Below are 25442 nucleotides of genomic sequence, written 5' to 3'. Positions count from 1 at the left end.
TAATCAGATCTTGGGATCTTTGCTCGGAATTCTCCATTCCTGAATCAGATTGTTCAAGGAAAGGTGACAAATTGATTCTTGAGATCATACAGAATAAATGAAAAACCACAGAAATAATTTTAGAAACAACATTTTTTTTTTGGTACTTATTACATAGTGAAATAGTGAAATTAGAACGCTTAGGGCTTTGAAGAAATAAAAATATATATTACGATCTTAAAATTTTCTGGTTTCTCAACATGCCAATACATACAATATTACATGTCTCAAAATTTAAAAATTTAGCTATAGGCGTTCTTTTTACATCAAAATGGTCAGAGCAAGGACACAACGAAAAGTTGAATCAATAGAAGTAACTACCTTTGATGTCAATGCCATGATTTCAATATCTATTATGGGTCAGTGACAAGAGCTGCAAGATTTTAAAGGCATCCTACCAAAGTCTGAAAACTCAAGATGACATCAGCATATTAACAATACAAAGATTATAGGTATGTAAGAAGTTACTATAGCACCTATCTTATCAGTTACAATCTATATCCACAGGGACACTGTTAGAAATCTTCAAATATGTCACCATTCTAGAGGAGAGGAAAGGAGAGGGGAAGGGAGGGGAGGGGAGGAGAGGGAGATGAGGAGAGGAAAAGGGAGGGGAGGAAGGAAGGAGGGAAGAAAGGAAGGGAGAAATGGAGGAAGGAAGCTAGGAAGGAAGAAAATGACAGAAGAGAAAAAAATCCTTCCAAGTAAGATAAGCCTGGAAGGACAACATAACAGGCATTTCCAGGCATATATCACACTAATCCACTCTGTGAAATAAAACACTTAGTTGACAAAAAGAAAATGAAAGTTCTCAACTTCTTTGCTTGGTGAAAGGGGACCAAGTCGTCGACTGCCTTGAACGTCCTAGAGGAAAGAGCTAACTTGCGGGACTGAAAAATATGCCTGTTGGGAACGAGCCATGTGGCATACCACAAAGTTTTCCAAAGTGTGTTATGTGTGTACATGAGATTATTTTTTACAAGGACATGAACACAGCGTGTATACACACAGTGTGTATGTGTAATTTTCTGTCTATGGCTGGTGATACTGATTTTCCACTTCTAATAGGAACTTAGTTTTTTTGGTTTTATATATATTTAATATAAAAAGTGATTCTATTTAAGAAGCAATCAGATCTCCTCTACCAACTCTGTGCAATGAGGTGACTGGCCTTTCCTAACTATGGTGAAAATTTGAAGGTTTATTCTTTGGTTTAATCTCTGCACTGAGGAACATCAAGTGTGAGTGATACCATATTGAAAAGGAGAAGGATTCAGTGAATTAGTGCAAGAAATACTCAACTATCTTCCCACACTCAGCTTCCCAGGCAACTAAGCATTCACCCACCAGGCAGGAAGCTGGAGAAGTCTTCTTTAAAAATATGACCAGCCCAAGAGGAAAAACAAAAATACTGAACATCAGAAGGTCCCCAGTTAAAAAGCCCAGTCAGATGATCCTATATTGAAGTCAACAAAACTCACTTATGCATTCAAATCAGCCTTTTATCGCCACATTTTTAAATATGAATAAACACCCAAAGATTATCAGACATCTGAGAAAAGCTTCTAATATGAAAGACAGACCAAAAAAAAAAAAAAAGAAAAATAGCTTGAAAGAAAGAGACTATATAAAGAGAAGAAAATTCCAACAACTTAAAAAATTATTATCTTGAGAGAGAGAAAAAAAATATTATAATCAGGAAATAAAACATGATGTTATAAAAAGGAACATAAAAGGAATTTTTTAAAAGCTCTTGGAAATTAAAACTATGATAGCAGAAATTAAAAGTAATAGATGGGCTGGAAGATGAAACTGAAAGTAGAACCAAAAAGTCCAAAAAGTGAAAAAGGAGAAAAAAGAAGGGAGATTATCATAAATGAAAAAATTGAATAAAATTTCCCAGTACTGGAGAACATGAATGTCCAGATTGAAAAGGCCCATCAAGGTTCTAGCACAATGTATGAAAATAGGTCTGCATCAACATGAAATTTCAAGAAACTGGAATTTAAAACATGAGAGGAAAAAATAATCACATAGATCACATACAAAGGATCAGAAATCAGAACAGTGTTTGACTTTTCCATAGCAGTTCTGCAAACTGGAAGACAATGGAGCAATTCCTTCAAAATTCTGAAGAAGATGATATCCAACCCCAAACTCTGTACCCATCCAACTACCAAACAACTGTGAAGGTAGTAGAATAAATTCCCTCTCAGACGCACAAGAGCTCAAAATCTACCAATTCTTAGGAAGTTACTGCAAGTTGTGCTTGAGCAAATCAAGAAAGAGTTTAAGACACTGATCTGAGAAACAGGAAAGCCAACATAGGAGAGAAGAGGGAAATCCCAGAATGATGGCAAAGGGAAAAAAAATGCATATAGTTCAACCTAGTATATCAAAGCATATGGGATGGAAAAAGTCTGTGTTTGTGCGTGCATGCGTGCACACGTATGCACATATTAAGAGCTAGAAAGAGGAGTGTGGTAAGAAAATGCTTAAAACTAAAAAAATCAAGAAAATACTACTATATATAAAATGTATGACAAATAAGAACCTGCTGTATAGCACAGGGAACTCTACTCAATACTCTGTAATGGCCTATATGGGAAAAGAATCTAAAAAAAAAAAGAGTGGATATATGCATAACTGATTCACTGTGCTGTACACCTGAAACTAACACAACATTGTAAATCAACTGTACTCCAATAAAAATTTTTTAAAAAAAGAAAATAAACACCGTTTGTGAAGACATAGAGGTAAATATCAAAGTAATAGGTAAACAGAGGCAAAATTAGTTGCCTCTGAGGAGGAGTAGAGAGAGGATGAGGACTACTTTTTTTTTTTTTAAATAACGAACTTGCTGAACTATTTGACTCTTTACACTACTATATACACTATATAAGACCTGTAGTAGACATCTAATGACATATAAATTCAATAAAAAGAAAATGTTTTTTAAAAAGAAAAGAAGGAAGGAAGGCAAAAAGGAAGAAAGGGAAAGGAAAGGAAGGAGGGAGTAAGAAAAGACACAGCGTCCATGAGAGAGGGCCAGATACACTTAACACAGACATTTTAAGGTCTCAAGGGGGCACTTTCTGGAGACAGGAACAGGATCTCCACTGCACTACTGTTAGAGACAGGCACTCTCAAGGCCATTCTTCTTCCACAAATGAGACAAAAAACAAACCAGAGTGAGCGTAACTGTTCAATATGTGCTTAATATTGTTCGATTGTTGAGTTATCTTTTTAAAATTATATATAACACTGTCCCAGTAGTTCTCTACTTGCTCTTTGGATGATATGCCATAAACTACCCTTTTCTGAATAATGTTCAGTCTTGAAATTGGTGATGAAATTGGTGATCAGTAATACCAGTGTGTTGTAGAGAACAGAAAGAAGAGTGTGCCTTAAGATTTAATTATAAAAGAAATAATTATTTCAGATGTCTTTATTTACCCTGAGAGTCAAAGACCCTTCTCCATGATTCTAGCACTCTCCCTGCCCATCCCACTTCTATCTCCTAAGAATATAACCTTGAGTCCCTCTGTCTATAATTTAGGAAAAGTTATTCCCTCTCCCTAATGACCTATTTATAATTGTAAAAGCAACATTTGCTAAACTGTAAAAGCAACATTTTCTCTGATACTGAGAAATTACAGGTAAATCTCAAGTCTCAAGATAATGCTTTATGACGTGATCCTTCCCGCATATTTTCTCACCACTCTTTAGAAGAAATGACAGGCCAATGTGTTCACAATCCAAAGGAGGACTCTTAACTGGCACAAAATAGCACTATTTTGTCAGTATCTTTCCAAAACAAGCTAAGCGTCCCAAGTATGAATAAGCCCTGTAGTAAACATGTGATGATGAATTCATTCTCAGTTTTTTAAATGGGATGAGTCAGATTTTCAGACCTTTAAGATAATTTAATTTTCATTAAACACTATTTATCCGTCACCATAACGCCCAAGCACTTTCCAAAATATCACAAAGGCAAAATCCCTGCCTGTAAGGTACACACATCCTCTCCTTTATTAAGTACTACTGTGAGCCAATTATATAAAAATATGATTGCTGACATTTCAATATGAAAGAAATAGGAAGATGTGATAAAGAATAAGGAGGGGAGAAGAGGAGAAGAAAACCCAGTTAGGGTGGCCAAGTTAGAAACAAATGCTCTCTTTAGGACTTAAGAGGCTCTTTTGGAATAAGGATTATAGTTTGAGTGTTTATCTTTTTATCCCTACAGCCTAGCACAGAAAGAAGGTGGCACATCCAGGAAATGCTCAAGAAACATTTGCTGACTTAATCTAAGAATCGAACGAGGCCTATTTTGGCATCCATTGAGCCAGAAAGTATTATCCGAATCATTTTCTAGACACAGCTATGTTGGAGAGGCAGCACAAGGAAAGGCACAGCATCTTCTCTGGGAACAGCAGCTCCTTACCTGTTGTTGTACTGGTACTTGCTGTACCACCTGTGTAGGCACTGCTGCTTGACTAGCCACAGATGTCTGTAAAGTCACTGTCGAACCTGTGTCCGACCCGGTCTCTGATGTCTGCATGATGGTCTCTGAAATTTATTAAAATAGAAAGAAAGTTTAAAATGCTCTCCTTATATGACTAGCTGCATTACATTTGTTCTTAATATCCTATACTGAGACTAACTTTCTACTCCCAGAATACCTCTTACTCCACCCAACATACTCATGATATTCCATGCACGTTTATAGTCATGTTGACCACTTTTAAAATAAATATAGAAAATTACTAATCTACATTTAAAAAATCTCCATTAGTACCTCTTATTTTGAGGCTATAAAGGTTGAACTTCATTGAAATCTACCTTCCTTAGGCCTCATCTGTTATAAATTGTTTCAAGCACAGTATAAACTAGTCATATTATAAATTATGTCAAGACACAATTCTCAGAACACAAATCCTAACTGGATGCAAATACGTCATAAACTGTACTTTCTAGACACTTTTATAAACTACAGGACGTCACTGGAAGTGTACAATTTAGAATAAATTGTTTCTAAGGTCCTTTCCAACTTTCAAACTTACTATTCACTGATTTTTAAAAATTAATGTATATCCCAAAACCAACTGATATACCCTAAATTTAGCCGAAGGATCAAGCTCACTAATTTTCTTGGCTGTGAGATGATATGGTACTAAAATTAAAGTTTAATTATACTCTTACACAAAGACAGCCAAACAGCAATAATGTTTAATATTTTGAAAGGTAAGAGGGATCACTATTATATAAGTGAGATTTGTAAACAAAGACATGAAATTTTACCTTCTCTCATTCACAGTTCAACATGGCACATTTTTCAGTTCTCATGTGCCTGTCCTACTAACACAGGATTAAATTTTACAGTGTGCACTCTAACAAGTATGGTTTCTTAGACCTTGATATTCCCTTTTGTTACTTATGCAGTCAATATAATAACTGTTAATTTCTTTGCTATTGAGCAGGGATCCTGGGGGGAAAAACAATATTTAATTGGTAGCCTAAGAAAAATACTGTATCATGGTTTAAATCTGTGAACAGTATGGTGAACATTAATTTTCCCTAAGAAAATTCTGAATGAGTATTCAGGTCTTTCAAGTAGAAAATTAACCCCTCTCAACATCTTTTGTCACAGCATGACCTCTTCCAATTTTTTCCCCAAACCTTTTCTATCATGTCATTCAATTTTAGAAACAGACCTCTGAAGATATCTAATCTATACTTATTTCATAAATGAGAAAACTAAAGCCCAGAGAGGTTAAGAGACTCGCTCAAGGTGACAAGACTAGAGAAAGGACTAGGCCTTTTCACTTTGACTCTATGCTTTCTTTACTTTCTAGACTTTGACATTGGTATCACTTTACGTGATTGACTATTCTTATTCCTTTGTTAGTCAAACCCCTAAAGCAACACAATAAAACTTAGAGCATACAAAAGATACAGCAGTAAGCTAACATCGATAAGAGTATTTAACACATGCTATGTCCTCTTCTAAATGCTTTACGTGTTAATTCATAAATAAATCACTCCATGTAACAACCCAATGTGGTTTGTATGATTATAATCTACATTTACAGATGAGGAACCTCAGGCACAAAGAGTGAAGGTAGCTAGGGGCTTAAAAAACAGAAGGAGGGGTTTCCCTGGTGGCGCAGTGGTTGAGAATCTGCCTGCCAATGCAGGGGACATGGGTTCGAGCCCTGGTCTGGGAAGATCCCACATGCCGCGGAGCAACTAGGCCCGTGAGCCACAACTGCTGAGCCTGTGCGTCTGGAGCCTGTGCTCCGCAACAACAGAGGCCGCGATAGTGAGAGGCCCGTGCACCGCGATGAAGAGTGGCCCCCACTTGCCGCAACTAGAGAAAGCCCTCGCACAGAAACAAAGACCCAACACACCCAAAAATAAATAAATAAATTAAAAAAAAAAAACAGAAGGAAAGTGATGGAGACTGTGGCTACCACCCCATTTATTTGGGCCAGCTAATATTTAGCTCAAGGAAATTGTGAATTTATGGGAAGGCTAAACTGTAGTTGCCAGTTTTTCCAATTTTCCAAAAGAAGATTTTTATGTGAAATCTCTCAAGATGGTGGCTAATAAAAAACGTAGCACTGATCTCCAAAGACACACACACACACACACAGCCCTTTGTACTAGTATTAAGACCACGGATATGCCTGAAAATGTTTGAAAATGACAGTATTCACTACATAAAACTCTTGCCTAATTAAGATTACTGGAGGACTAATAGTTCTCGAAATTGGGAGAGGGGATACACACATTAGGAACCCTATCTGTGCCTTTTCTTCTTTATTCCATTGTAGAGGGAAAAAAATACCCTCCCACAAAAGAGAGCAAATGCCAGTGTCCTTCGATTCGTTACATGTTATACTTATAGACAATTGATGCCATTTGTGCTACAGCAGAGGGCTATTAGTGAGAGTGAGGTGATGCCTTTCTGCAGGGAATGAGGACCGAACCAGATTTTAGATATCATCTTCAGTGAGTTTTTCTTAGCTTCTCTTCCCAACTCCAAGACAGGCCTTTGTCAGTTTAGTACACAAATGAGGAACACAGAGTTGCCAATTATGGGTTCTTGTTTAAGCTGTTCAGTCAAGGGGTAGATGAGATTCTTACAGTTAAGTCACTCAAACTAAAACACCCTCCTGTTTATCCCAGTGTTGGCTGGGAACTTTATCGAGGTTCTCTCGTGTGTCCGGGGGTCTGTACTGCAGACCAGCCTACACACCTTTTTGGTATATGACCCATGATATGACATCCACTGTTTTAGACCAAATACACATAAGAATATACATAATGAATGTCTAAAAAATTAAATGTACTTTTAAAGCAATTCCTCAATAAATCACCTGAGAGGGCTTATCTGAAGATAAAAGGCATAGATTTGGAAACTGGCTTCCTATGGCCCATATTAGACTCCATTGATAGGCTTTGGCACAGAGTAACTACAAATTAAAATTCTTAATTGTCAACCTTTAAAAATCAGAAAATTTTGTGTTAAAAACCAAATTTCCAGATTCTCTTGAAAAACCTGAAAATCTAGAAAAGGTGAGCCCATATTATGTGTTTTATATGCAAATTATTTATATGGCAATACATATTCACGGCTTGGCCTTTATAGGCATTTGAGGCATAAGAGAAATACCTAAGCTTTGACTACTTTACTAATAGAAATGTGTAACTAGATGATTGGAACTAAGATCTTCCTCATTTTACAGACTGAGTCAACTGAGGCCCAGAGATGTTAAGTCACTTAACCAAGGTCAAACTGGGGGAAGTAGGAAAGTGGGAAAAGAGGGTTTGGGCATAACACTAAAGCGCATGCACTAAACTACCAGACGAAGTTGGAAGTCTTGAATTTCATCAGAGACACTGAATAGACAGAAGTGAAGGGAGTAAAGAAAAGCAAACTGGTGAACTTTTAGAATGAGAAAGAAGGAAAAAGATCCCAACTATTTAATAGGAGCAACCTTTACAGAATAGAGTGGGGAAAAGCAGATGGATAGAAAATGATGGCTTATATAACTTAGAGAGTCACAGAGAACTTTCCATCCAACCTCTGGCTCTATGTACATACCACATCAAAACCAGCACAGAAAGCCTAATCCAGAACAACCAATAACTGTCCCAGAACAACTTCTGTTTACTTCCAAGTTACTGCTCATCATCCAATCTCCTTGGCCCCTGGATTACAGGGTCATGCCAATTGTGATAAGAACATAGCCTCTCAGTTTGGTCTCCATCTTTTCTTAATAGACACAACTTCATTCTCCTCTGATTTCATTGTCTTCCTCAAGTTTGAAGAAGAGGCTCTCTTTGCCGAGGCCTCAGGCCTTGAGAGGATCTCAATCACATCCCAGCCAGAGACTGGCTGAAAAGTCATAACAAAAAAAAAAGTCATAACCATAATTAGGTCTCTCATTTAACAAGTCTTTTCCAGGTGCCACACAATATGCTAAGTGCTTGAAATACATCTTTTCATTTAATCCTCAAAAAAACCCCATAATGGAAATGTTGTTATTTCCACTTAACGAATGAGGAAACTGAAGCACAAACGGATTAAATAACTTGCTAAAAGCCACACAGATGGTAAGAGTAAGAGCCTAAATTCAAATCCAGGTTTGCCTGACTCTAAAGCCCATGATGTTACCACTATGTATATTACTTTGCAAAATCATGATGAAAGGCTTCCAAATGGAAAGCTAGAGATTGTTGGTCTGAACAGCAAAATCTTTGGGATTCTCAATCTATCCTATTTGATCTATACTTCGAATAACAAGTGAGACATCTCTTCTCTCTCTGACATTGAAATTAGCAAGTATTCTCTCTCTTTCTACTGAGGCCATAATAAAACCCAACTAGTATTTTTTCCAGAGGCATTTTAACTGATTAATTCCAAAGACCTGATTTAATAGCAGATCAATTTGAATGTTAAAGCATGTTGAGGAGTGTAACCATCCTGCCAAATTTTCCTAAACAGATCATTTAAACCTACTGACACATTTAGAGTATTCTGGTAGCTTTCCAAAATTTCTTCAAAGCAGGGATCATCACATGAGGGCAGTGTCTTAGCATGCTTCATTTGTAGGTTTTGTTTTAGATCCAGTATAAAGGTTTGTGTGTACATGTGAGGTGTTCCCATTCATCTAGCAGTGGTTTCTGGTGCTTTGTTTATGTTTGGGAGTAATTTGGTTAGTTCAGTTCCTTCACAGCCTCCTTTCAAGTGATATTTGTTTATCAGCCACAAATGCAGTCACATTAATCCATTTTGATAAGCTAAATAAACCCCTGCAGTTTGTCCATGATGCAGCCTATATGTAAATGAGTTGTATATTCTTGAAGGAGAGACATGCATGATTTCAGTCTAGTCATCCTTGCCTAATGTGGCTGTCAGGTGTGTCAAGAGCAACAGATGCTTGTTTGACAAAGGACCTTTTTATTCTGGCTAATTAAGCAGTTGGACACACCCACCTGTTAACGGTTCTGCTTTGTATAGCCAGCTCTGGCTGAATCATGCGAATCTACAGCTAAATAGGCCACATTTTGAAAGAAGGCTAATTAACCCCTAGAAGAAGGAAAAGAATATTGCAAAAACCCAGCTGCTGAATGCAAAAAGATTACCGTTTCTTCAACCTGATGGGCAAAACCTAGGCAAAGCAAATGTGTTTGGAACAAACATGCATTATTGCAAGTTTCAAGGCATTCAAATGTTCTTTGTGAAACTTCCTGAAGATTATTTAATACACTCAAATTCACAGCTGGATTCCTTTCATCACACACAATGTACATGCCAGATTAAATGCTTAAATAGTCTGACCTAATCAATTACTTATCAAACAGAACTATATAACTGGGCTCGCTTAAAAATAGGTAGTATCATCTAATTTTTATTGGGGTTTTTCTTCCTGAAATAATTTGCTTTCCAAAAAAAAGCAAAGTCTGCAAAGTTTGGTTCCACTCCACTGACTGACTATATTGTTTTTTTACACTGAGGAATGTAACAGGTTTTAATCCAGTATAGAAAATAAAAACCTGTAATTTAATTTTCAAGTACAACAGAGAACTTCCTTCCTTTTTCCTTAGTACAGAAAAACAAAAGATGGTAATTCCAATTCCTATTTGAACCAAATCAACCAGTATTATTATGATAGTCACTTATTTGTATAGTGAAAATAAATCACACCTAAAATGTGACATTAAAGAATAAATTATTTACTTAGAAACCTGGCTCAATGTAAGAGCAGAGGAATGTTATTTACAGAAAAAAACTGTCATAATCTAAAATTACTACTTTTAAAATGCACAACAAGGAGTTTAACATCAGTGTGCTTTCACAGAGAAAGATCCCAAATCATAATAGAAGTTTTATAGCATAAGATTTCATTACTAATACTCTGATTAAGCATCAGCATTCTTGAATAAATGTTAGAAAATAAATACTAGCATATATAATACTCACAGCAATTGAAACCTCTATTTATTAAAATTAGACAACTAAAATAAGTCATGGCTTTTGGAAAAAAATAGCTGATATGTACTTTCCTGAACATAAAATCAGTATGAAATGTATACATTTCTGACTATTCTGGAGTAGATGATGAAAATATAAAGATTATTCTAATTCTTTAGAAAAAAATTAATATTAAGCATCTTCAAAGTCAACAATATTATGTAAAATAATGGGGCATATTAGAATTTATATATATATGGTTAAAAATAATGTGATAAGTTTTTTTGAAATTGACAAAAATATATTGAGCTGATTAATTTACCTACAAATGTAAAACTCTATGACTTTGCTTTTTTTCCACTTCACCGAGTACAAATGAAAGAAACTGGTTAAGCTATAAACTATAGTCAGCCTTTTTTACTTAAAATATACCTCTGTGAAAAGTGTATTCATTGTAAAACACAGGGCTTTATCAAATCAATATATCAGGTAACTGAAGAGATGTAAAAGGAAAATTCATGATTTTCTATATTATAAAAGCTCTGCTTCTTTATTTAGGTCTGATGTTGTAATCCTCCTGACTATGTACAATTAATCTTTTATACTAAATTGATCCGTAGAAAAATGATGGAATGATAATAGTGTAGACTGTTCGGCAGTCATCTTCCTGTGATAACTGATGACAGAGATTAATGTTGGCGATGATTAATCAGCACACTAGTAACATATACAGGTTGCCTGGGTAACTTTTTTCACTTTTCAAACAAAGGTTTTTTCTTAACTAATTCTTCCTTTGACTCAGAATAGATAATGAAAAACTGTTTCTTTGGAGAAGACAAATCAAATTACTTTAACAGTTTTTATCTTAATGAATTAATTAAAAAATAAAACAATCTATTAACATATTACTGAAGCCACACTGCTGAAATGATGTAAGAATTTTGTTATGTGTTAATTGTTTCTAGTTATCAAGAGAAGCTGTTATCAGGCAGAGAAGTAATTCTGGGGAAAAGAGAACCAGGTGCTTGTCCAGTCTATTGCTGATGCCATCCTGGCATTTTCTCTCACTCACATTCATGAATTAATAGACAAATTGGTCTCACCTAGATGACATAAGCTAAAAACTGGGAGTGCTCACATAAAAGCTAAAACAAAAGAAAAAGAAAACCAACAAACAAAAATTTCTGAGTATCCTACATTTTGCTTACTGGAAGAAGAGCCTGAGAACAAAATGATGTAACATACAGAAAGATTCTTACCAAAATCTATGAGGCAAACCTATAAGTGTTTCTTACTATTGGTCAATCCAATCCTGACAGTGACTAGAACCTATGAGATGGAGTATTTAATGATAATAGCACTTAGAACTGAAAAATGATGAACAAAGAGCATTTTATCATAAATCAATCATTTCATTATAGTAATAAGAATAGCTACCATATACTGAGCATTTACTATGTGATAGATGCTTTACATCTTTGCATACATTTAACCCTAATTTCAACCACCAAGTAGATATTCCCATTTTATAGCAGAGAAAAGTAAGGTTTAGAGATTAAGTAACTTGCCCAGGATCATAGAACTATTAAGAAATAAAGCCAGGATTCAAGCCCAGGTCTGTCTCACTCCAATAATGGCACCCTGACACTGGATCCTAGTCGGCTACACAAACAGCAACAGCAGTGAGGCTATTTTAGTGAAATCAACTTTAAAAGAAATAGAGTAGTCTATAGAGACTTTGGGCACTAAGAAAGAATCCTAAATTTGAACAAATAGACACAAATATCACGTGAACGGCAAATACTAGGTACTGTACCTAGTATGTGATCATTATGATGACATCAAAGCTATAATGCTTATGATATAGAAAAGCATATCATGGGTTAAAAGAGATCTGCACTAACCTTGTGTTCACAGAATATTTTATGGAAGGAAGAGGAAATAATATGAGATTCATTTACTTTCAAGAATTTAAATTTGTCTTAAAAAAAAACAGTCAAATGAGGGTCCATTTAGGTTACTATCTATACATAATATTATACACAAACACAAAGATGTTCACTCAAGTATTACTTATGACAGCCAATAATAAGCAACTGAAATGTCTGTAATTGGGGAACTAATAAACTATATCCCTATAATTATCCCTAATAAATTCTATACCCCTATAGCGGAATACTATACAGATCTATAAAAGTCAGCATGGAAAGATGCTCATAATATTGTAAGCATAAAAAGCAGGTTGCCAAATAATATGCAGCCTACAGTGTAATTTTATTCACAGATATAAAATTGCATGATTTGGTAAAATTCTTAAGGGTATACAGTAACGTCAGTGTAACTCCTAAGGACTCCTGAAATATGGGCCTTCCCAAACCAATGATCATACTTTGCGTGGCCTCAAGCTAACCTTGGGCTTGCTGGTCAAAAGCAACATGAGCTCCAGAGACCCATCTCACCCTGGAGCCATCCCAAAAAGTTAGTCTTAGATTCTGTAAAACAGCCCTTTTAATCCCCAAAATACCTGTATAGTATTTGATCTGTTCAGTAGCTGGGTAAGAGCTCTGTCTCCCTTCCCACTGAGTGGCTCAAAACTCTCAAAGGGCTCTAAAACACAACATTTTCAATGTTTCTATTTTAAAAATTTATCTGGAGATTATATCTACAGATCCATTCATTGCTAGTTCCATGATCTGTGTCATTTTCTGCTGAAAGAAGGAAATCTACAGTAATACACATTCCCAAATGTCAAATATGATCCTTTCCTTATAACACTCGCCAGAATCTATTATCCAATCTAGAATAAAGACATGAATTTCAATTCTGCTCCCTTGTATTCAAACTCATAAGAGCAGTGGCGCCTCTTCCATGGATCTCAAACTGGAAGAGGATATAGGTGGTGAATCTAAGTGTTTAGTCCCACCAAGGAAACAGGTACCCCCTTTTTAAACGAGCCCTAGTGACATCTGTTTATTCTTTCTACATACCCTAAACTTTACACACAAGTTTTATCTTTTTTCCTCTACACTTACTAGTGGGGTCTTAGCCACACACATGGAAGTATCCATACTATTTTTTGCAAAGAGAGGGCAAAGATTGGCTTAAAAGGCAGCATTACTTAAAGAGCCACAAAAGAAAACAAGCAGGTAATGTTGTTTCCAAACAGGATTTTCTTTGGATTTTACAGGGAGTGAAGTAAAACAGGAATTCTTAATTTTCTTCACACCAAAAAAGGCTCCAATAACAACTTTCTTCTTGGATTCTCTTCCCCACGCAAAAAATTTTTCTGCTTTTTTCTATCTCTTATTTCTTTTTCTTTTTATAAGAGTAAAGAATAGAGCCTTTTGCAGTTCCTAACTATTCCAATGACAGGCTCAAAGAGATCAACACATCTAAAAGGGGAAAATAATACTGTATAATAACATTGCTAATAATGGAAATAATATACCCCACTTTAAATGTACAGTATCTTAAAGAACTGAATTCTCATTACTTCCATTTTTTTGGCAAATGTAGTGAACATGGGAGTGGGTGGACTTGAAAAAAAAAATCTATATATTCACACATACATAAATTCTGGAAATAATTGCTCTAAAACATAATGCTATTAATCAAGTGAAATTTTTACACTGACTTTCATTATAAAATGTATATGTACACACTTGGAAAAAAAGTTTGGCTAAAAGATGAAAATTAAAACAGACTGAAGATTCTAGCTAACTCTGCATTCTCAAACTTAACAGAAAATTTATTTCTCTCTAAAAATCAGTAAAACTTGAAATAAGTCAATTACACTGAACTAAAAACACTTCCTTCGGAGCTTCTTTTATGGAATTGGTGATGCACTCTGAACATGGCTGTCCTTCCAACTCACTCTAAAGCGTTTTCTTGGCTCCAAAAACAATAGTTCCTTCTAAAGTGGGTTATCTTAGGCTATCTCATAAATCTATGGTTAATACCCCTCAGCTAGGGTTATTAATATGCTTAAAATCACCTATAAGTTCTTTATTATTAAAAGCTATTGTCATTATGTAATGTTTTATGTAAGTGTGAAATTTCACATAATAAGTTTTATTTCCACACTCCCTCCCCCTCCTAACCTTTGATGGTCTTCCAAGGGGGCTAAAAGAGAGGGGAGAACTCTCCTTTATCCCTTAAAATACATTAAAAGTAACTGTCCTATCATTTCTTTTATCACCAAACTTTCTCCTCTCAATTCCCAAATCTAATCAATCACTGAGGCCAATGCTTCTGCTTCCTAATCTCTCTAAAAATCTATTCACATATCTTCATCTCTCTGGCTCCACAGAGTTGAGGCCACTCCCTACAACAGGTTCCCAGTGTCCTCAGGATAAACTGCAGAGCCCTCAACAGGGCTTTTAAGGCTCTTTAGAATATAGCTGCTGCCTACCATTTTCCAAAGAGTACTATATACAATCCAGCCATATGGAACTACTCTCAGTTCCCCAAACCTAGAAGGGGAAGTTCCCCAATCCCACTTTAATGGATGAGAAACAAGAAGTTCCCGCTGACTCAAACAATTTTTCCTTCCCACCTTTTCTCCGCTTCATCTTTCAGATCTCAGGATAAATTCCACTTCCCCCAGATAGTCTCCCAAACCACCACCACTCTTCCCTCTCGCTGCCCCGCCTGCTTCTAAATAAGTCTGGGTCTGGTGTTTGAGTGTTCCTACAGCATCTTATTTTTACTCAGCCAGCAGCAATTATCATATTGTAGTGTAACTGTCTCTCCAACTAGATTATAAACACCCTGAGCACATGGACTACGCTTATCTTTTTCACCTACAAATATGTAACAGTGCCTAACACACAGAGGATCTTCAATTTGTTGAATGAACAGATGAATCTACAAAGAGGATGAGTTTAAGACCCTGCTGAAACATTACTATTAAAGTATGCTATATCAGATGCATTTAACACTTAAAAATTGTGTAAAAATAGAGTTTTCTACTAGAGCCAGTTCCAATCAATTTATTCATTAAGAATGTTTTCTCTTAAGTTTCTAATGTGACTTCACTTTCAATTCCCATTATGGCAAAATTTTATAACAACCCTCATATTCTAATATTTGTAAGCCTTAACAGATTTTGTGTATAATTTTTTTTTATAAAGAAACAAGATAAGGATTAAATAAACTCAAATGAGCAAATTAAGTCCTCAGCTATTGCTCTGAACCTCCTGACACATCATTTACTATTTTAATAAGTACACCTGATTCACTGAATTGTGGATTCAGATCCAATGCTCTAATCATGTCATCTTAGAAAAAGTAGCCTGGTATGCTTCCTTTGTTTTTATGAGACAGAAGCACTCAGAGATCTTTAATTTTCATAGCTGAAATGCTAAGAATAAGTAATTAGCCTAATAGTAATTGTTCTAACTTCACCATTAATTAACAACTTGAAATTTATTTGAGCTTGGCAACATTCAACTGACATTCTTCTATGTTCTCTTAACAGTCATTGAAACTTTTCACAAAAAAGGGTATTTCAAGAATCCTCTAGTTAAAATTAGTTAACACATTTATGTAAGGATTTTACATGCTTTATTTAATCTAACCAGAAATCCTGTGAGGTAGGTACTATTATTATCCCACTTTTATGGATGATAAAACTTAGGCCCAAAGCTTAAATAACTCTATGAGCCCCAAGGTCACATAGCTAAAAATGGGCAGAGTGAGGACTTGAATATACCACACCATCTATTAGGTTCCAGTAGCAAAAATTGGTTATTTTTTTCTTTCTTTTTTTAACCTAGCAATATGCTGTATTAGGTGTATAATAATGATAATCTAAATGTTCTACAGACCAACTACTATGTAGCCCTGTCTAAATAGCAGTCTTTTCCATATTTTTAATGTTCTACAATATAGAAATTGGACATGCTGTAATTTTTTAACCCAGTTACTAATGTTCCATATGTTATCCTCCAAAAAATATTAATTTCATTTCCAGCAATGCTGAGTACCTGACAAGATGGCTGTCTATTCTATTTTGTAGATCTCGGCAAACACTAATAAAAATGCTGAGTCGTGCGTTCTATATCACTTCTGCTGAGGCATTAACACAAATAGGCTTGTTGGAATTTGAATCAGGGCTCAGAAAATGTTCAAAAAAAGTACAGTATCTTTTATTCTAAAATCTTAAGAGTTGAGCTCTCAGGTGCCCACCATCAATTCCACTTCTAAATTAGTAAGAATGACTGGCTGCAGCTTCTTAGATGCCAAAAGAAGGGACTGTCTCAACTAGTTAATTCACAAAAAAATTGAGTTTTGGTGAAACCGAAAGGTCTTTGGCACAAGTGCCAGGAGTTGTTGTTCCCTGATCTTTACATTCACAAATGACCTTCAGCAAGTCCAAGAAAAATATATTTAACGCTACTACCTAATGGCACTGCAATCAAGGGTAGTAACTGGAAAGCAAACAGAGTTTTAAGGAAGGTTACAGGCCAAAGGCAGTGTTCAGAAATACTAAGCGCCATACCAATGTTCTAGAATAGTCCTCTAGTCCAGCTAACATCTCTATTCCTGCTTGAGCACAGGACCATCTTTCCTTGGCATACACCAAGTGATTCATCATATACGTTGATCTATTTGTTTTGTTACTTCAGTCAAATATTCATATGGGACTTATTTTGCTATGGTCATCATAAGAGCAGAGAAAACTAAAAATTTCTCAGTTCTCACCCAGACATTTTATTGTACTTCTTCAGTGTCTCAGAAAGCCTGTGTTGTGGTGGCCATGGCGCACGCACGCGCGTGCTCACACACACACACACACAATATGGATATTTAGCATCAAAAGTTATGCTAAACACATAGTAAGTACATTACACACATGCATATACACACAGAGGCAGAAGACCTTCCAAATAGTTCCAACTTTGGCTATAGGGCATGGCTGAGGAAAAAACACTCTAATTCTAAAGGCAGTAGTACTCTTCCATTACAGTTTCCCTGTCCCCCATCCCTGGTAGAGATGGTGATGGGGGTATGATAACACTAAGTTTACTTTTCCAAAAATCAACTTGCTAAGAATCATTTTGCCTAATGGTCGATTTGACAAATTGACCAATTCATTCAAAATTTGTTTCTTTTAACCGTTTATCTTGTGGACATAATTTGTATTGAATAAAAGTTTTAAAGGGCCTTTGAAGATTTCTTTGACACTTACATTGATGAGTTCAAAGTTTAAATTTATCTGAAATTTTGCTACAAGCCAGTACACTATAGCCTACCCATAACTATATTCTGGAATTTCACCATTTTCTGGGCCAATGACTTTTGAGAATGAGCATTTATTTTTAATTAAAGGGCTGTGCATGTCTTGAATGTCATGGAGTTTATAAACGAGAACAGGGAAGGTTTATTTCTTTTAACACATTTTTCACCCATTAAATGCATTCTATACTTCTCTTAATTCACACATTTGTTAACCACTACAACTAAATAAATATATAGCTTCACATTTAAGCAACTGTAAAGAATTCCGTATATAAAATATCAATGACAAATTTGGCACTCAGCTGGGCTGTACTGATAAATATTTCTGTTGCAAAATGTCTGTGGTGAAATTGCTGTGGAAAAATTAAAACCAACTTAAAACTAATTAATACTTCCCACCAAAAATTTCAAAAGATTTTGTGACTAATGCAGTGTGATTTGTGATAAATGTTATATGTAGTTAATAGAAACATATTTTAGGCAGTTGATTAATTTGGAAAACTAGTTCTTAGGCAGCTAATAAATCAGAGTACTTGGTAAATTTAACAAAATTGCCACTCAGTGAATTTATGTTTCAGCAAACTGCTTTTAGGAGAAATATCTATTCAGTAAATGATCACTCAGTAAAAAAAATTGGGGAAGGGGGTGTAATAGGTTTTCAGATAAATGCCCTACTTCTCAAAGCACAGCATTTAAACTTAAAAAGTATCCAGGAGACCTAGTTCAGGTCCCCATTTCACAGCGAATCTGAGACCAATAAATCAAATTGATCCATTAGTATCAGAGTTGGCATTAGAACTCAGAATTCCCAATTCCCAGTTAATAGCTCTTTGTAACAGACTATGGTGTATAAGAGAAGAAAGAAGGAAGGCACTCAAAAAGAAGTAGAAGGCCTGCCAAAAGCTCAAACTGCTTATCACACAATGAAAGAAATACTCGTAACATGGAGAATGAAACCCAAAAATAAGAGGGTCTCAGACATTTTCAAGTTTCTTTCTCACATAAATGATTAAGGTATTCTTTCAGGATATTTAACAAGATTTCAAGTAAGGCAAACTTCGTGTGTGTATGGAGATACCAACTAAAATGGTTGGTGACCTAGGCTCACTATTTTATTATTACATGGAGTATCTGAGTGTTTTAGGCTCTGAATTTTATTATTACAACATCTCTGTATGTAACCTACAATACACAAACTGACTAACTGCGTTTACACTGAAATAAGGAAACCAAAAAAGGCTAATTTCTAGTTTTCCAGGAAGAAGGGGGAGAAACAAAATTCAACACCACGGTAATTGCCATCAAAATAAACAAGGAACAAATTCTGAATTTTCACTTGCAGCAAATAAGTGTAATTTTGGGGTGTGAGACGGAAACCTTTTAAATGTAATGGCTTGTATAACAGCTTCTACAAGGTGCACTTTCCACTGTCAAACAGCAAGAAATGCTCATAAGGGTAATCAGTTTTAGATGGCAGGTTTACAAGCTTTCCACAACTTGTACTACTTATTCATGTTAAAATGTTTTGCAATTACGTCTTTACATATTATGTTCATGTTTTCTTTTAAAAAAATTTAAAAATTGTTTTGTACAAATGTAACTCCAAAACCAACCATATTACTTGACTTCTTTACTCACATACTGAGTCAAGTACATTTTGATACATACTGTTGGGTTTTTATGACCTCATAAATTGTCCACAACTAACTTACACAGTAGTACTTCTGCAATATCGAAGGACATTAAAGCTGGGTGAAAGCAAACACCTCCCAATATAACCTGCTCAAAAACTGCATTTTTTATGTCACCTTTCTTATGAAGGTAATATAAATGATTTTCTTGTTGTACCAAAATAGTAAGCTAATATGTACATATTATATTCAAAACCATATACAAATATGGGCTGATTACTTCTCATGGTTCTGCAGAGTCATTTTTTCATACAAACCAGATTTACAAGGATGGTTTTTTTCTCAGTGCAACTGAAAGGTTATTTACAATGAAAACTCCATTCTCTTTCCTTACAAGGTTTACTCAACACTGAATGATATATATATATTTTTAAACATCTTTATTGAAGTATAATTGCCTTACAATAGTGTGTTAGCTTCTGCTTTATAACAAAGGAATGATATATTTTTTTTCATTATGACAACAGTAGAATTTTTTTAATGTAGGCTAATGAAACAATCATTCTTCCTCACCCTTTCTTTTCCTTTCCCTCTCTCTCCCCATGTCCCTTTCTCCTTGTCTTTTCTCCCTTGCCTCTTTCCCTTTTACCCATCCTGCTCTACTTTCCCAAGTGTAAGGACCTAGTTAGGCCCATAGTTAAATAGTAGCCACACAATAACGCCTCCCAATTGCTCTAAAGCTGAGTCAGCAATGTAGCTTAATTATGTCAATCATTTTTTTTGGAAATTGTCCTTGTACATCATAACAACTAATTTTGACATTTTCCAGAGGCTTGATCTTACAGTCACATCATTTCAATCATTATAGACATCAAAAATAACAGTTAAACTATTTTTCAGTACTTACAGATAAGCCACATGTCCAAAGTATTTGGTATCTCAAAACAAAGCTTACAGTGAAATTAGATCACCAGTGCTGAATACTCCTGGCTTGTACTTTCCAGACTACAGTAGAACCACTTTATAATAAGACCACTAACAGTCAACACTAGTCACATTGTACCACTTTAAGTGGTTATGTTTAGAGCAATGTAGGCTCAGAGACTCTAAGGTCAGACAGGCCCTTCAAGGTAAGACCTTGAGTCATAGTCTAGGCCATGGTCTATCTGTTTGAATCTCCACAATGAAGCTCTACCATACCACTTGAGCAGGGATATTATGAATTTAGCTCTTTAGAATTATAGAATTTAGCTCTTAAGGTGACTTCAAGGTAACTCCACTTTATTTTTGTTTTTAAGTATATAAATAGTAATTAGCAGTAGAAGCAAAGGCTTCCAACAACTGAATAAGGAAATATTTATTAATTCATTTTGCTTTTTTTCTTCCTGAGAAGACTCTAAACAAAAATACCATTTTCTTAGGGTGAATATATTGAGTAAAAAGTCATAAAAGAAAGGTGCAAAGGGTGAAGCTGACATTTCTGAAGTTCAACAGCTGTTGCTCCAAACCCATGTAAGTCAGTGAAACCCACGTCCCTGAGGTGGCTTCCAGAGATGCAACACGACTGCAACAAAAGCTTTCACCTGGTTCCAAAACACAGGAGGCTGTCCATTTTTTACCCATGCCAACCCCATTACAGAGTTATTTTTACAAAGACAGGGAAATGTATGACTATCTTTGAACTTCCCGGAAAAAATTACAAATTTCTTACTTTTTAACTTATCGTTGCTGGCAATTCTAGTGTTAAATTCACTTTCCTTCCAAATTGAATATTAATAAAGCTACCACCAATGCTAAACATCTGTTTATTGTTTAATGTGAGTTGAATAAAAATCAACAAAGATAACAGAGCAATGAAAAAACAAGACTCCAATGTGCTGTGTATCGATGAATCTAAAAATGGCACATCTTAAGTTGGTTCTTAAAGCACAGCCTTTACACACGTGAAAATTTACCTCAGTTTAACAAGAAAAAAACAAAAAATCCAAAAAGCTCTTTCCTTGGGAAATACATATAATACATAAGTTTCTACAAACTTTGTCACTTTATAGCAACATCTAATTTTTTTTCAGTTACAACCTGTTCTCGTAAAGAGAACTTGCCCAACATCTACCTATTCTTAGAACATTATTAAAATATTTGTTAAAGCATAACATAACACACAGCAAGTAGAACTTTTTAAGTACACTCAATTTACCCCAAAATTATTTTGTTAAATATTATGAATAACACTCAGCAATAATTGACAATTCATAATTTAAGTGATTTATGTTCCTTCCCAAGACTATATAACCAAGTTATACATGAGTTAAATTAATATTTTAGGGATATTTTATTATAGCTTGTAATTTGTTTGATTTGCTCAGAAGTGAACTCTTTTATTTTATTTTTAAATGGCTCACCTTCAGCATTTAGATTATGCTTTTTTATGTATAGGTTTAACTTGAGGGGGAAAAAAACCCACCTCAATAGAAAAAAATTATCTACTGATAATTTATTATCTACTGCAGAGACTGGACACTAATTTTTGAAGAATTCATCCCTGCTTCCTTTTCTTCTTGCTTTGAGGACAAGAAACCAGTGCTTCCTGAATGTGGAATTTAACCTACTAGCTCACTGCTTTTTAACACCTTTAGAGTCAAGATAGTTGGAACAAATATAAGCTAAGTTCTGTAATACAGCAGTTCTCCTGGCAACTGTGAGTAAGCCTGCAAGCGAAAAACCTTTTAAGCTTTGTTGTATGGTATCTCAGTGTGGGAGGATGAATACTAAGTAATAAATCAGGAAACAGAAAACAATTATACCCTCCAAGTAGATAACATGAAGAAAGTTAAGGCTGGTGTTTGGTACCCAAAAGATTCTACCAATAAATCAGAATTGCTCTCTTCCAACCTCAGCTTCTCAGTTATATTCAATTTTTTTTAAAAAAGCCACCATTTATTATTGAGCGTCTACCACTAAATTTAATACTTTAATTCTCATTACAACCTTGTAAAAATGTATGTTGTTCTCTACTTTATAAAAATGGACACTGAGGTCCAGAAATACTTTTTCAAAGTTTTACCACCAGTAAAAGACACCAGGACCCACATGGAACTCCATCTGACTATAAAATCTATGTTCTTGCCATACTCCAGTCTGCTTGAAATTTTTTGCTTGTTTTTTATATTTCCAAATTAATAGAAACAAAATTTAGGTTTCACATTTGAAATTTTCACTGTTATGAGAATGGCACTCTTAAGAATAAAATCATGGTCCTGCAAAGTCAGTGAAAAATTTAAAAACATCATGGCCTTCTTTAGTGTTCATTACACACGCCAGTTTGAAAGTTCCCCAGAAATATTTGGGGTTTTACCAAAAAAGCACATATTAGATATCATTTTAATAGGTACAATAATAAACTAATAAATCATGCTCACAACTACGTGCACCATAAATTCAAAATTCACTTGTAGAATGTAGGTCACTGCCTTTAGATACCGGAAAAATGGCAAGATTAGGGAAGCCTTAACTTTCCTGGCTGCCTCCTCTTTTATTCTCTAACAAAGACTATTCCCTGAAGATACGTTCTTGTCCTTCTGTGTTCCACTATGCACACACTGTCCTTTGAATAATATTGCAGCCTTAATGTTCACTTGTATATTATGATGACTTTCAAATCGACTGTCCTTCTTCTTCTTCTCATCGACCTAAATTCTAATAGGAACTGCCTCTTTGCAAATGCCGTACAATGAGATGCAAGATGATATTCTATCTTATACCACACCTCTCTCGGTCCATTGCTAGAATTTAGAGGCTAATGTCTCTGATTGCCCTAGCCTCTAGCCTTCCTGAAGCCTTATTCACAACTTAGATCTCCCCTGAACTCTGAACCTACCTATTCGGTTTAATTATCATACCCATTCATGGTAACCCCATCTACATTAACTTTATCTTCCCTGACACACATAACAAATGTTTCCAGGTCTAAAGGACAGAATAAAGTTTGAAGAGATAATTGACTGTGAAAGTAAACTAAAAGCATTTACTTTGGAGTCAGGCAATAACTTCCATGATCCTTATATGGCAAGTATACTTGAAGTCCTACAGTGTGCCAAGCAATTTAATTAACTAGGTACTTTATAAATGCTATTCCATTTAATTTTGACAATCAAGATAGAAAACAAATATTATATGAGCACATAGGACAACACCATCATGAGGTGATTATTATCTATATTTTAGGGCATAAAACTTAGAGTGGTTAAATAACTCATCCAGGGTTATATATCTAGCAAGCAATAGTGATAGAATTTGAATCTAGGTCTAGCTGACTTCAAGACCACTATTCCTTACATTATACTATGTTGGGCCTATTTTTGCCATTTACTGCAGTCAGTTTAAACTGAGCCTCAGTTTGTTCATCCACAAAAAGGAAGGGTGTTATTAATGTTCTTATGGGAGGAGCAACAAGCAAGCAGGAGGGCATCTGAAGTGAGGCACTTTTCAAAGTTCTCACATACACACGAAACATGATTCCAGTATGGTCCTCCAACCCATTGCCCCAGCTGCTGCTGAGAACCACTGGCTTTTCTTATACTGTACAGGAGGTGGTATAATATTACATGATGGTACAGTATGACAATTAAAGAAGCATACTGTAAACCATACAGTAACCACTGAAAGTATAAAACAAAGAGGTATGGCAACAGCCAATAAAGAAGATAAGATGGAATCATAAAATTACTCAAGTAATCCAAAACAAAGCAAGAAAAGAAGAAAAAGAAACCAAAGATTAGCTGGGACAAATAGAAAACCAATAGCAACATAGTAGATTCAAACCTAACCTATCAATAATCACATAAAATGTACTTTAAACACACCAATGGAAAGGTAGAGATTGTCAAATCATTTAATAAACAAAGACCAAGCTAAATGTTCTTTATAAGAAATCCATTTTAAATATAATGTCACAGATAGGTTAAAAGTAAGGACTGAAAAAGATATACAATGCTATATCAACACCTGACTAAGTAGATTTCAAAGCAGGAAATATTACCAGGAATAAACAGGGATATTTCATAACGATAAAGGAATCAATTCATCAAGAGAACTTATTGATACAATGCTAAATGTTTATGCACCTATTATCAGAACATCAAAACACATAAAGCAAAACCTGACCGAACTGAAAAACAAAAAATAGTAAAATACACTATCATAGATGGAAATTTTAAAACCCGTCTTTCAATTCTTGATATAACAAGTAGACAGAAAATCAGTAAGGATATAGAAAACTTGAACAACACCATCAAGCAACTTGACCTAACTGACATTTATAGAATACTCCACCCAATAGCAGAATACACATACTTCTCAAGTATATACAGAACAATTAACAAGACAGACTATATTCTGATCACAAAACAAGTCTCTGTACATTTTAAAGGATTCAAATCTTAGAAAGTAAGTTGCCTGATCACAACAGAATTAGAATCAATAACAAAAATATTAGGAAAAATACCAAATACTTTGAAACTAAGTAATATATTTCTAAATAACCCATGGGTCCAAGAAGAAATAAAAAGGCAAATTAGAAGTATTTTGAACTGAATGAAAATGAAAATACAACACTTATGAGATGACTTAACGCCCTCAATAAATATGAGTGAAGGAAAAAAGAGTTAAATCAATCAGTTGTCAGATTTTCAAGTAAGCAAAACCAGGAATTAAGAATAAAAGAACAAGGATCATGAATTCATAAAATATTGAAACTGGAAGGATTTTAGAAATCTTTCTAAAATGTGTAAACTCACAAAATTTATAGAGGAAATGGTTCCAGGAAGAGCATACAATTTGCTTAATAGGGTTTATAATAGTAAATACTTTAAAATGGGCAGTCTCTGCTAGTAGCTACATTACACAAATGTCTGAATACTTTAAATGCCTATTTTCATCTAATAAAAGCAGATAAAGGTTTCATAAAACAGATGTGCACATTTCTGTGCCTATGTCTGATTAATGTATTTTGTGCTTTATATGTAAATTTTCTATATTTGCACACA

The 25442-nt window shown here is 34.9% G+C and overlaps 1 protein-coding gene across 7 annotated transcripts in view; it reads right to left on the bottom strand.

Moving 5' to 3' along the window:
* RFX3 (regulatory factor X3) overlaps nucleotides 1-25442 on the bottom strand; it is a 296992-nt gene that overhangs the window by 164042 nt on the left and 107508 nt on the right. For all 7 annotated transcript variants that reach the window (XM_057549444.1, XM_057549447.1, XM_057549448.1 and 4 more), the window contains one exon: nucleotides 4487-4611. In XM_057549444.1, coding sequence (XP_057405427.1) covers nucleotides 4487-4611 — 125 coding nt within the window. The remainder of the gene's footprint in view (nucleotides 1-4486; nucleotides 4612-25442) is intronic.

The sequence above is a fragment of the Balaenoptera acutorostrata genome, chromosome 6 (genome assembly GCF_949987535.1).
Source record: "Balaenoptera acutorostrata chromosome 6, mBalAcu1.1, whole genome shotgun sequence".
Taxonomy (NCBI): domain Eukaryota; kingdom Metazoa; phylum Chordata; class Mammalia; order Artiodactyla; family Balaenopteridae; genus Balaenoptera; species Balaenoptera acutorostrata.
The sequence above is the reverse complement of the archived record's forward strand: the minus strand, read 5'-3'. Positions and strand labels throughout refer to the sequence as shown.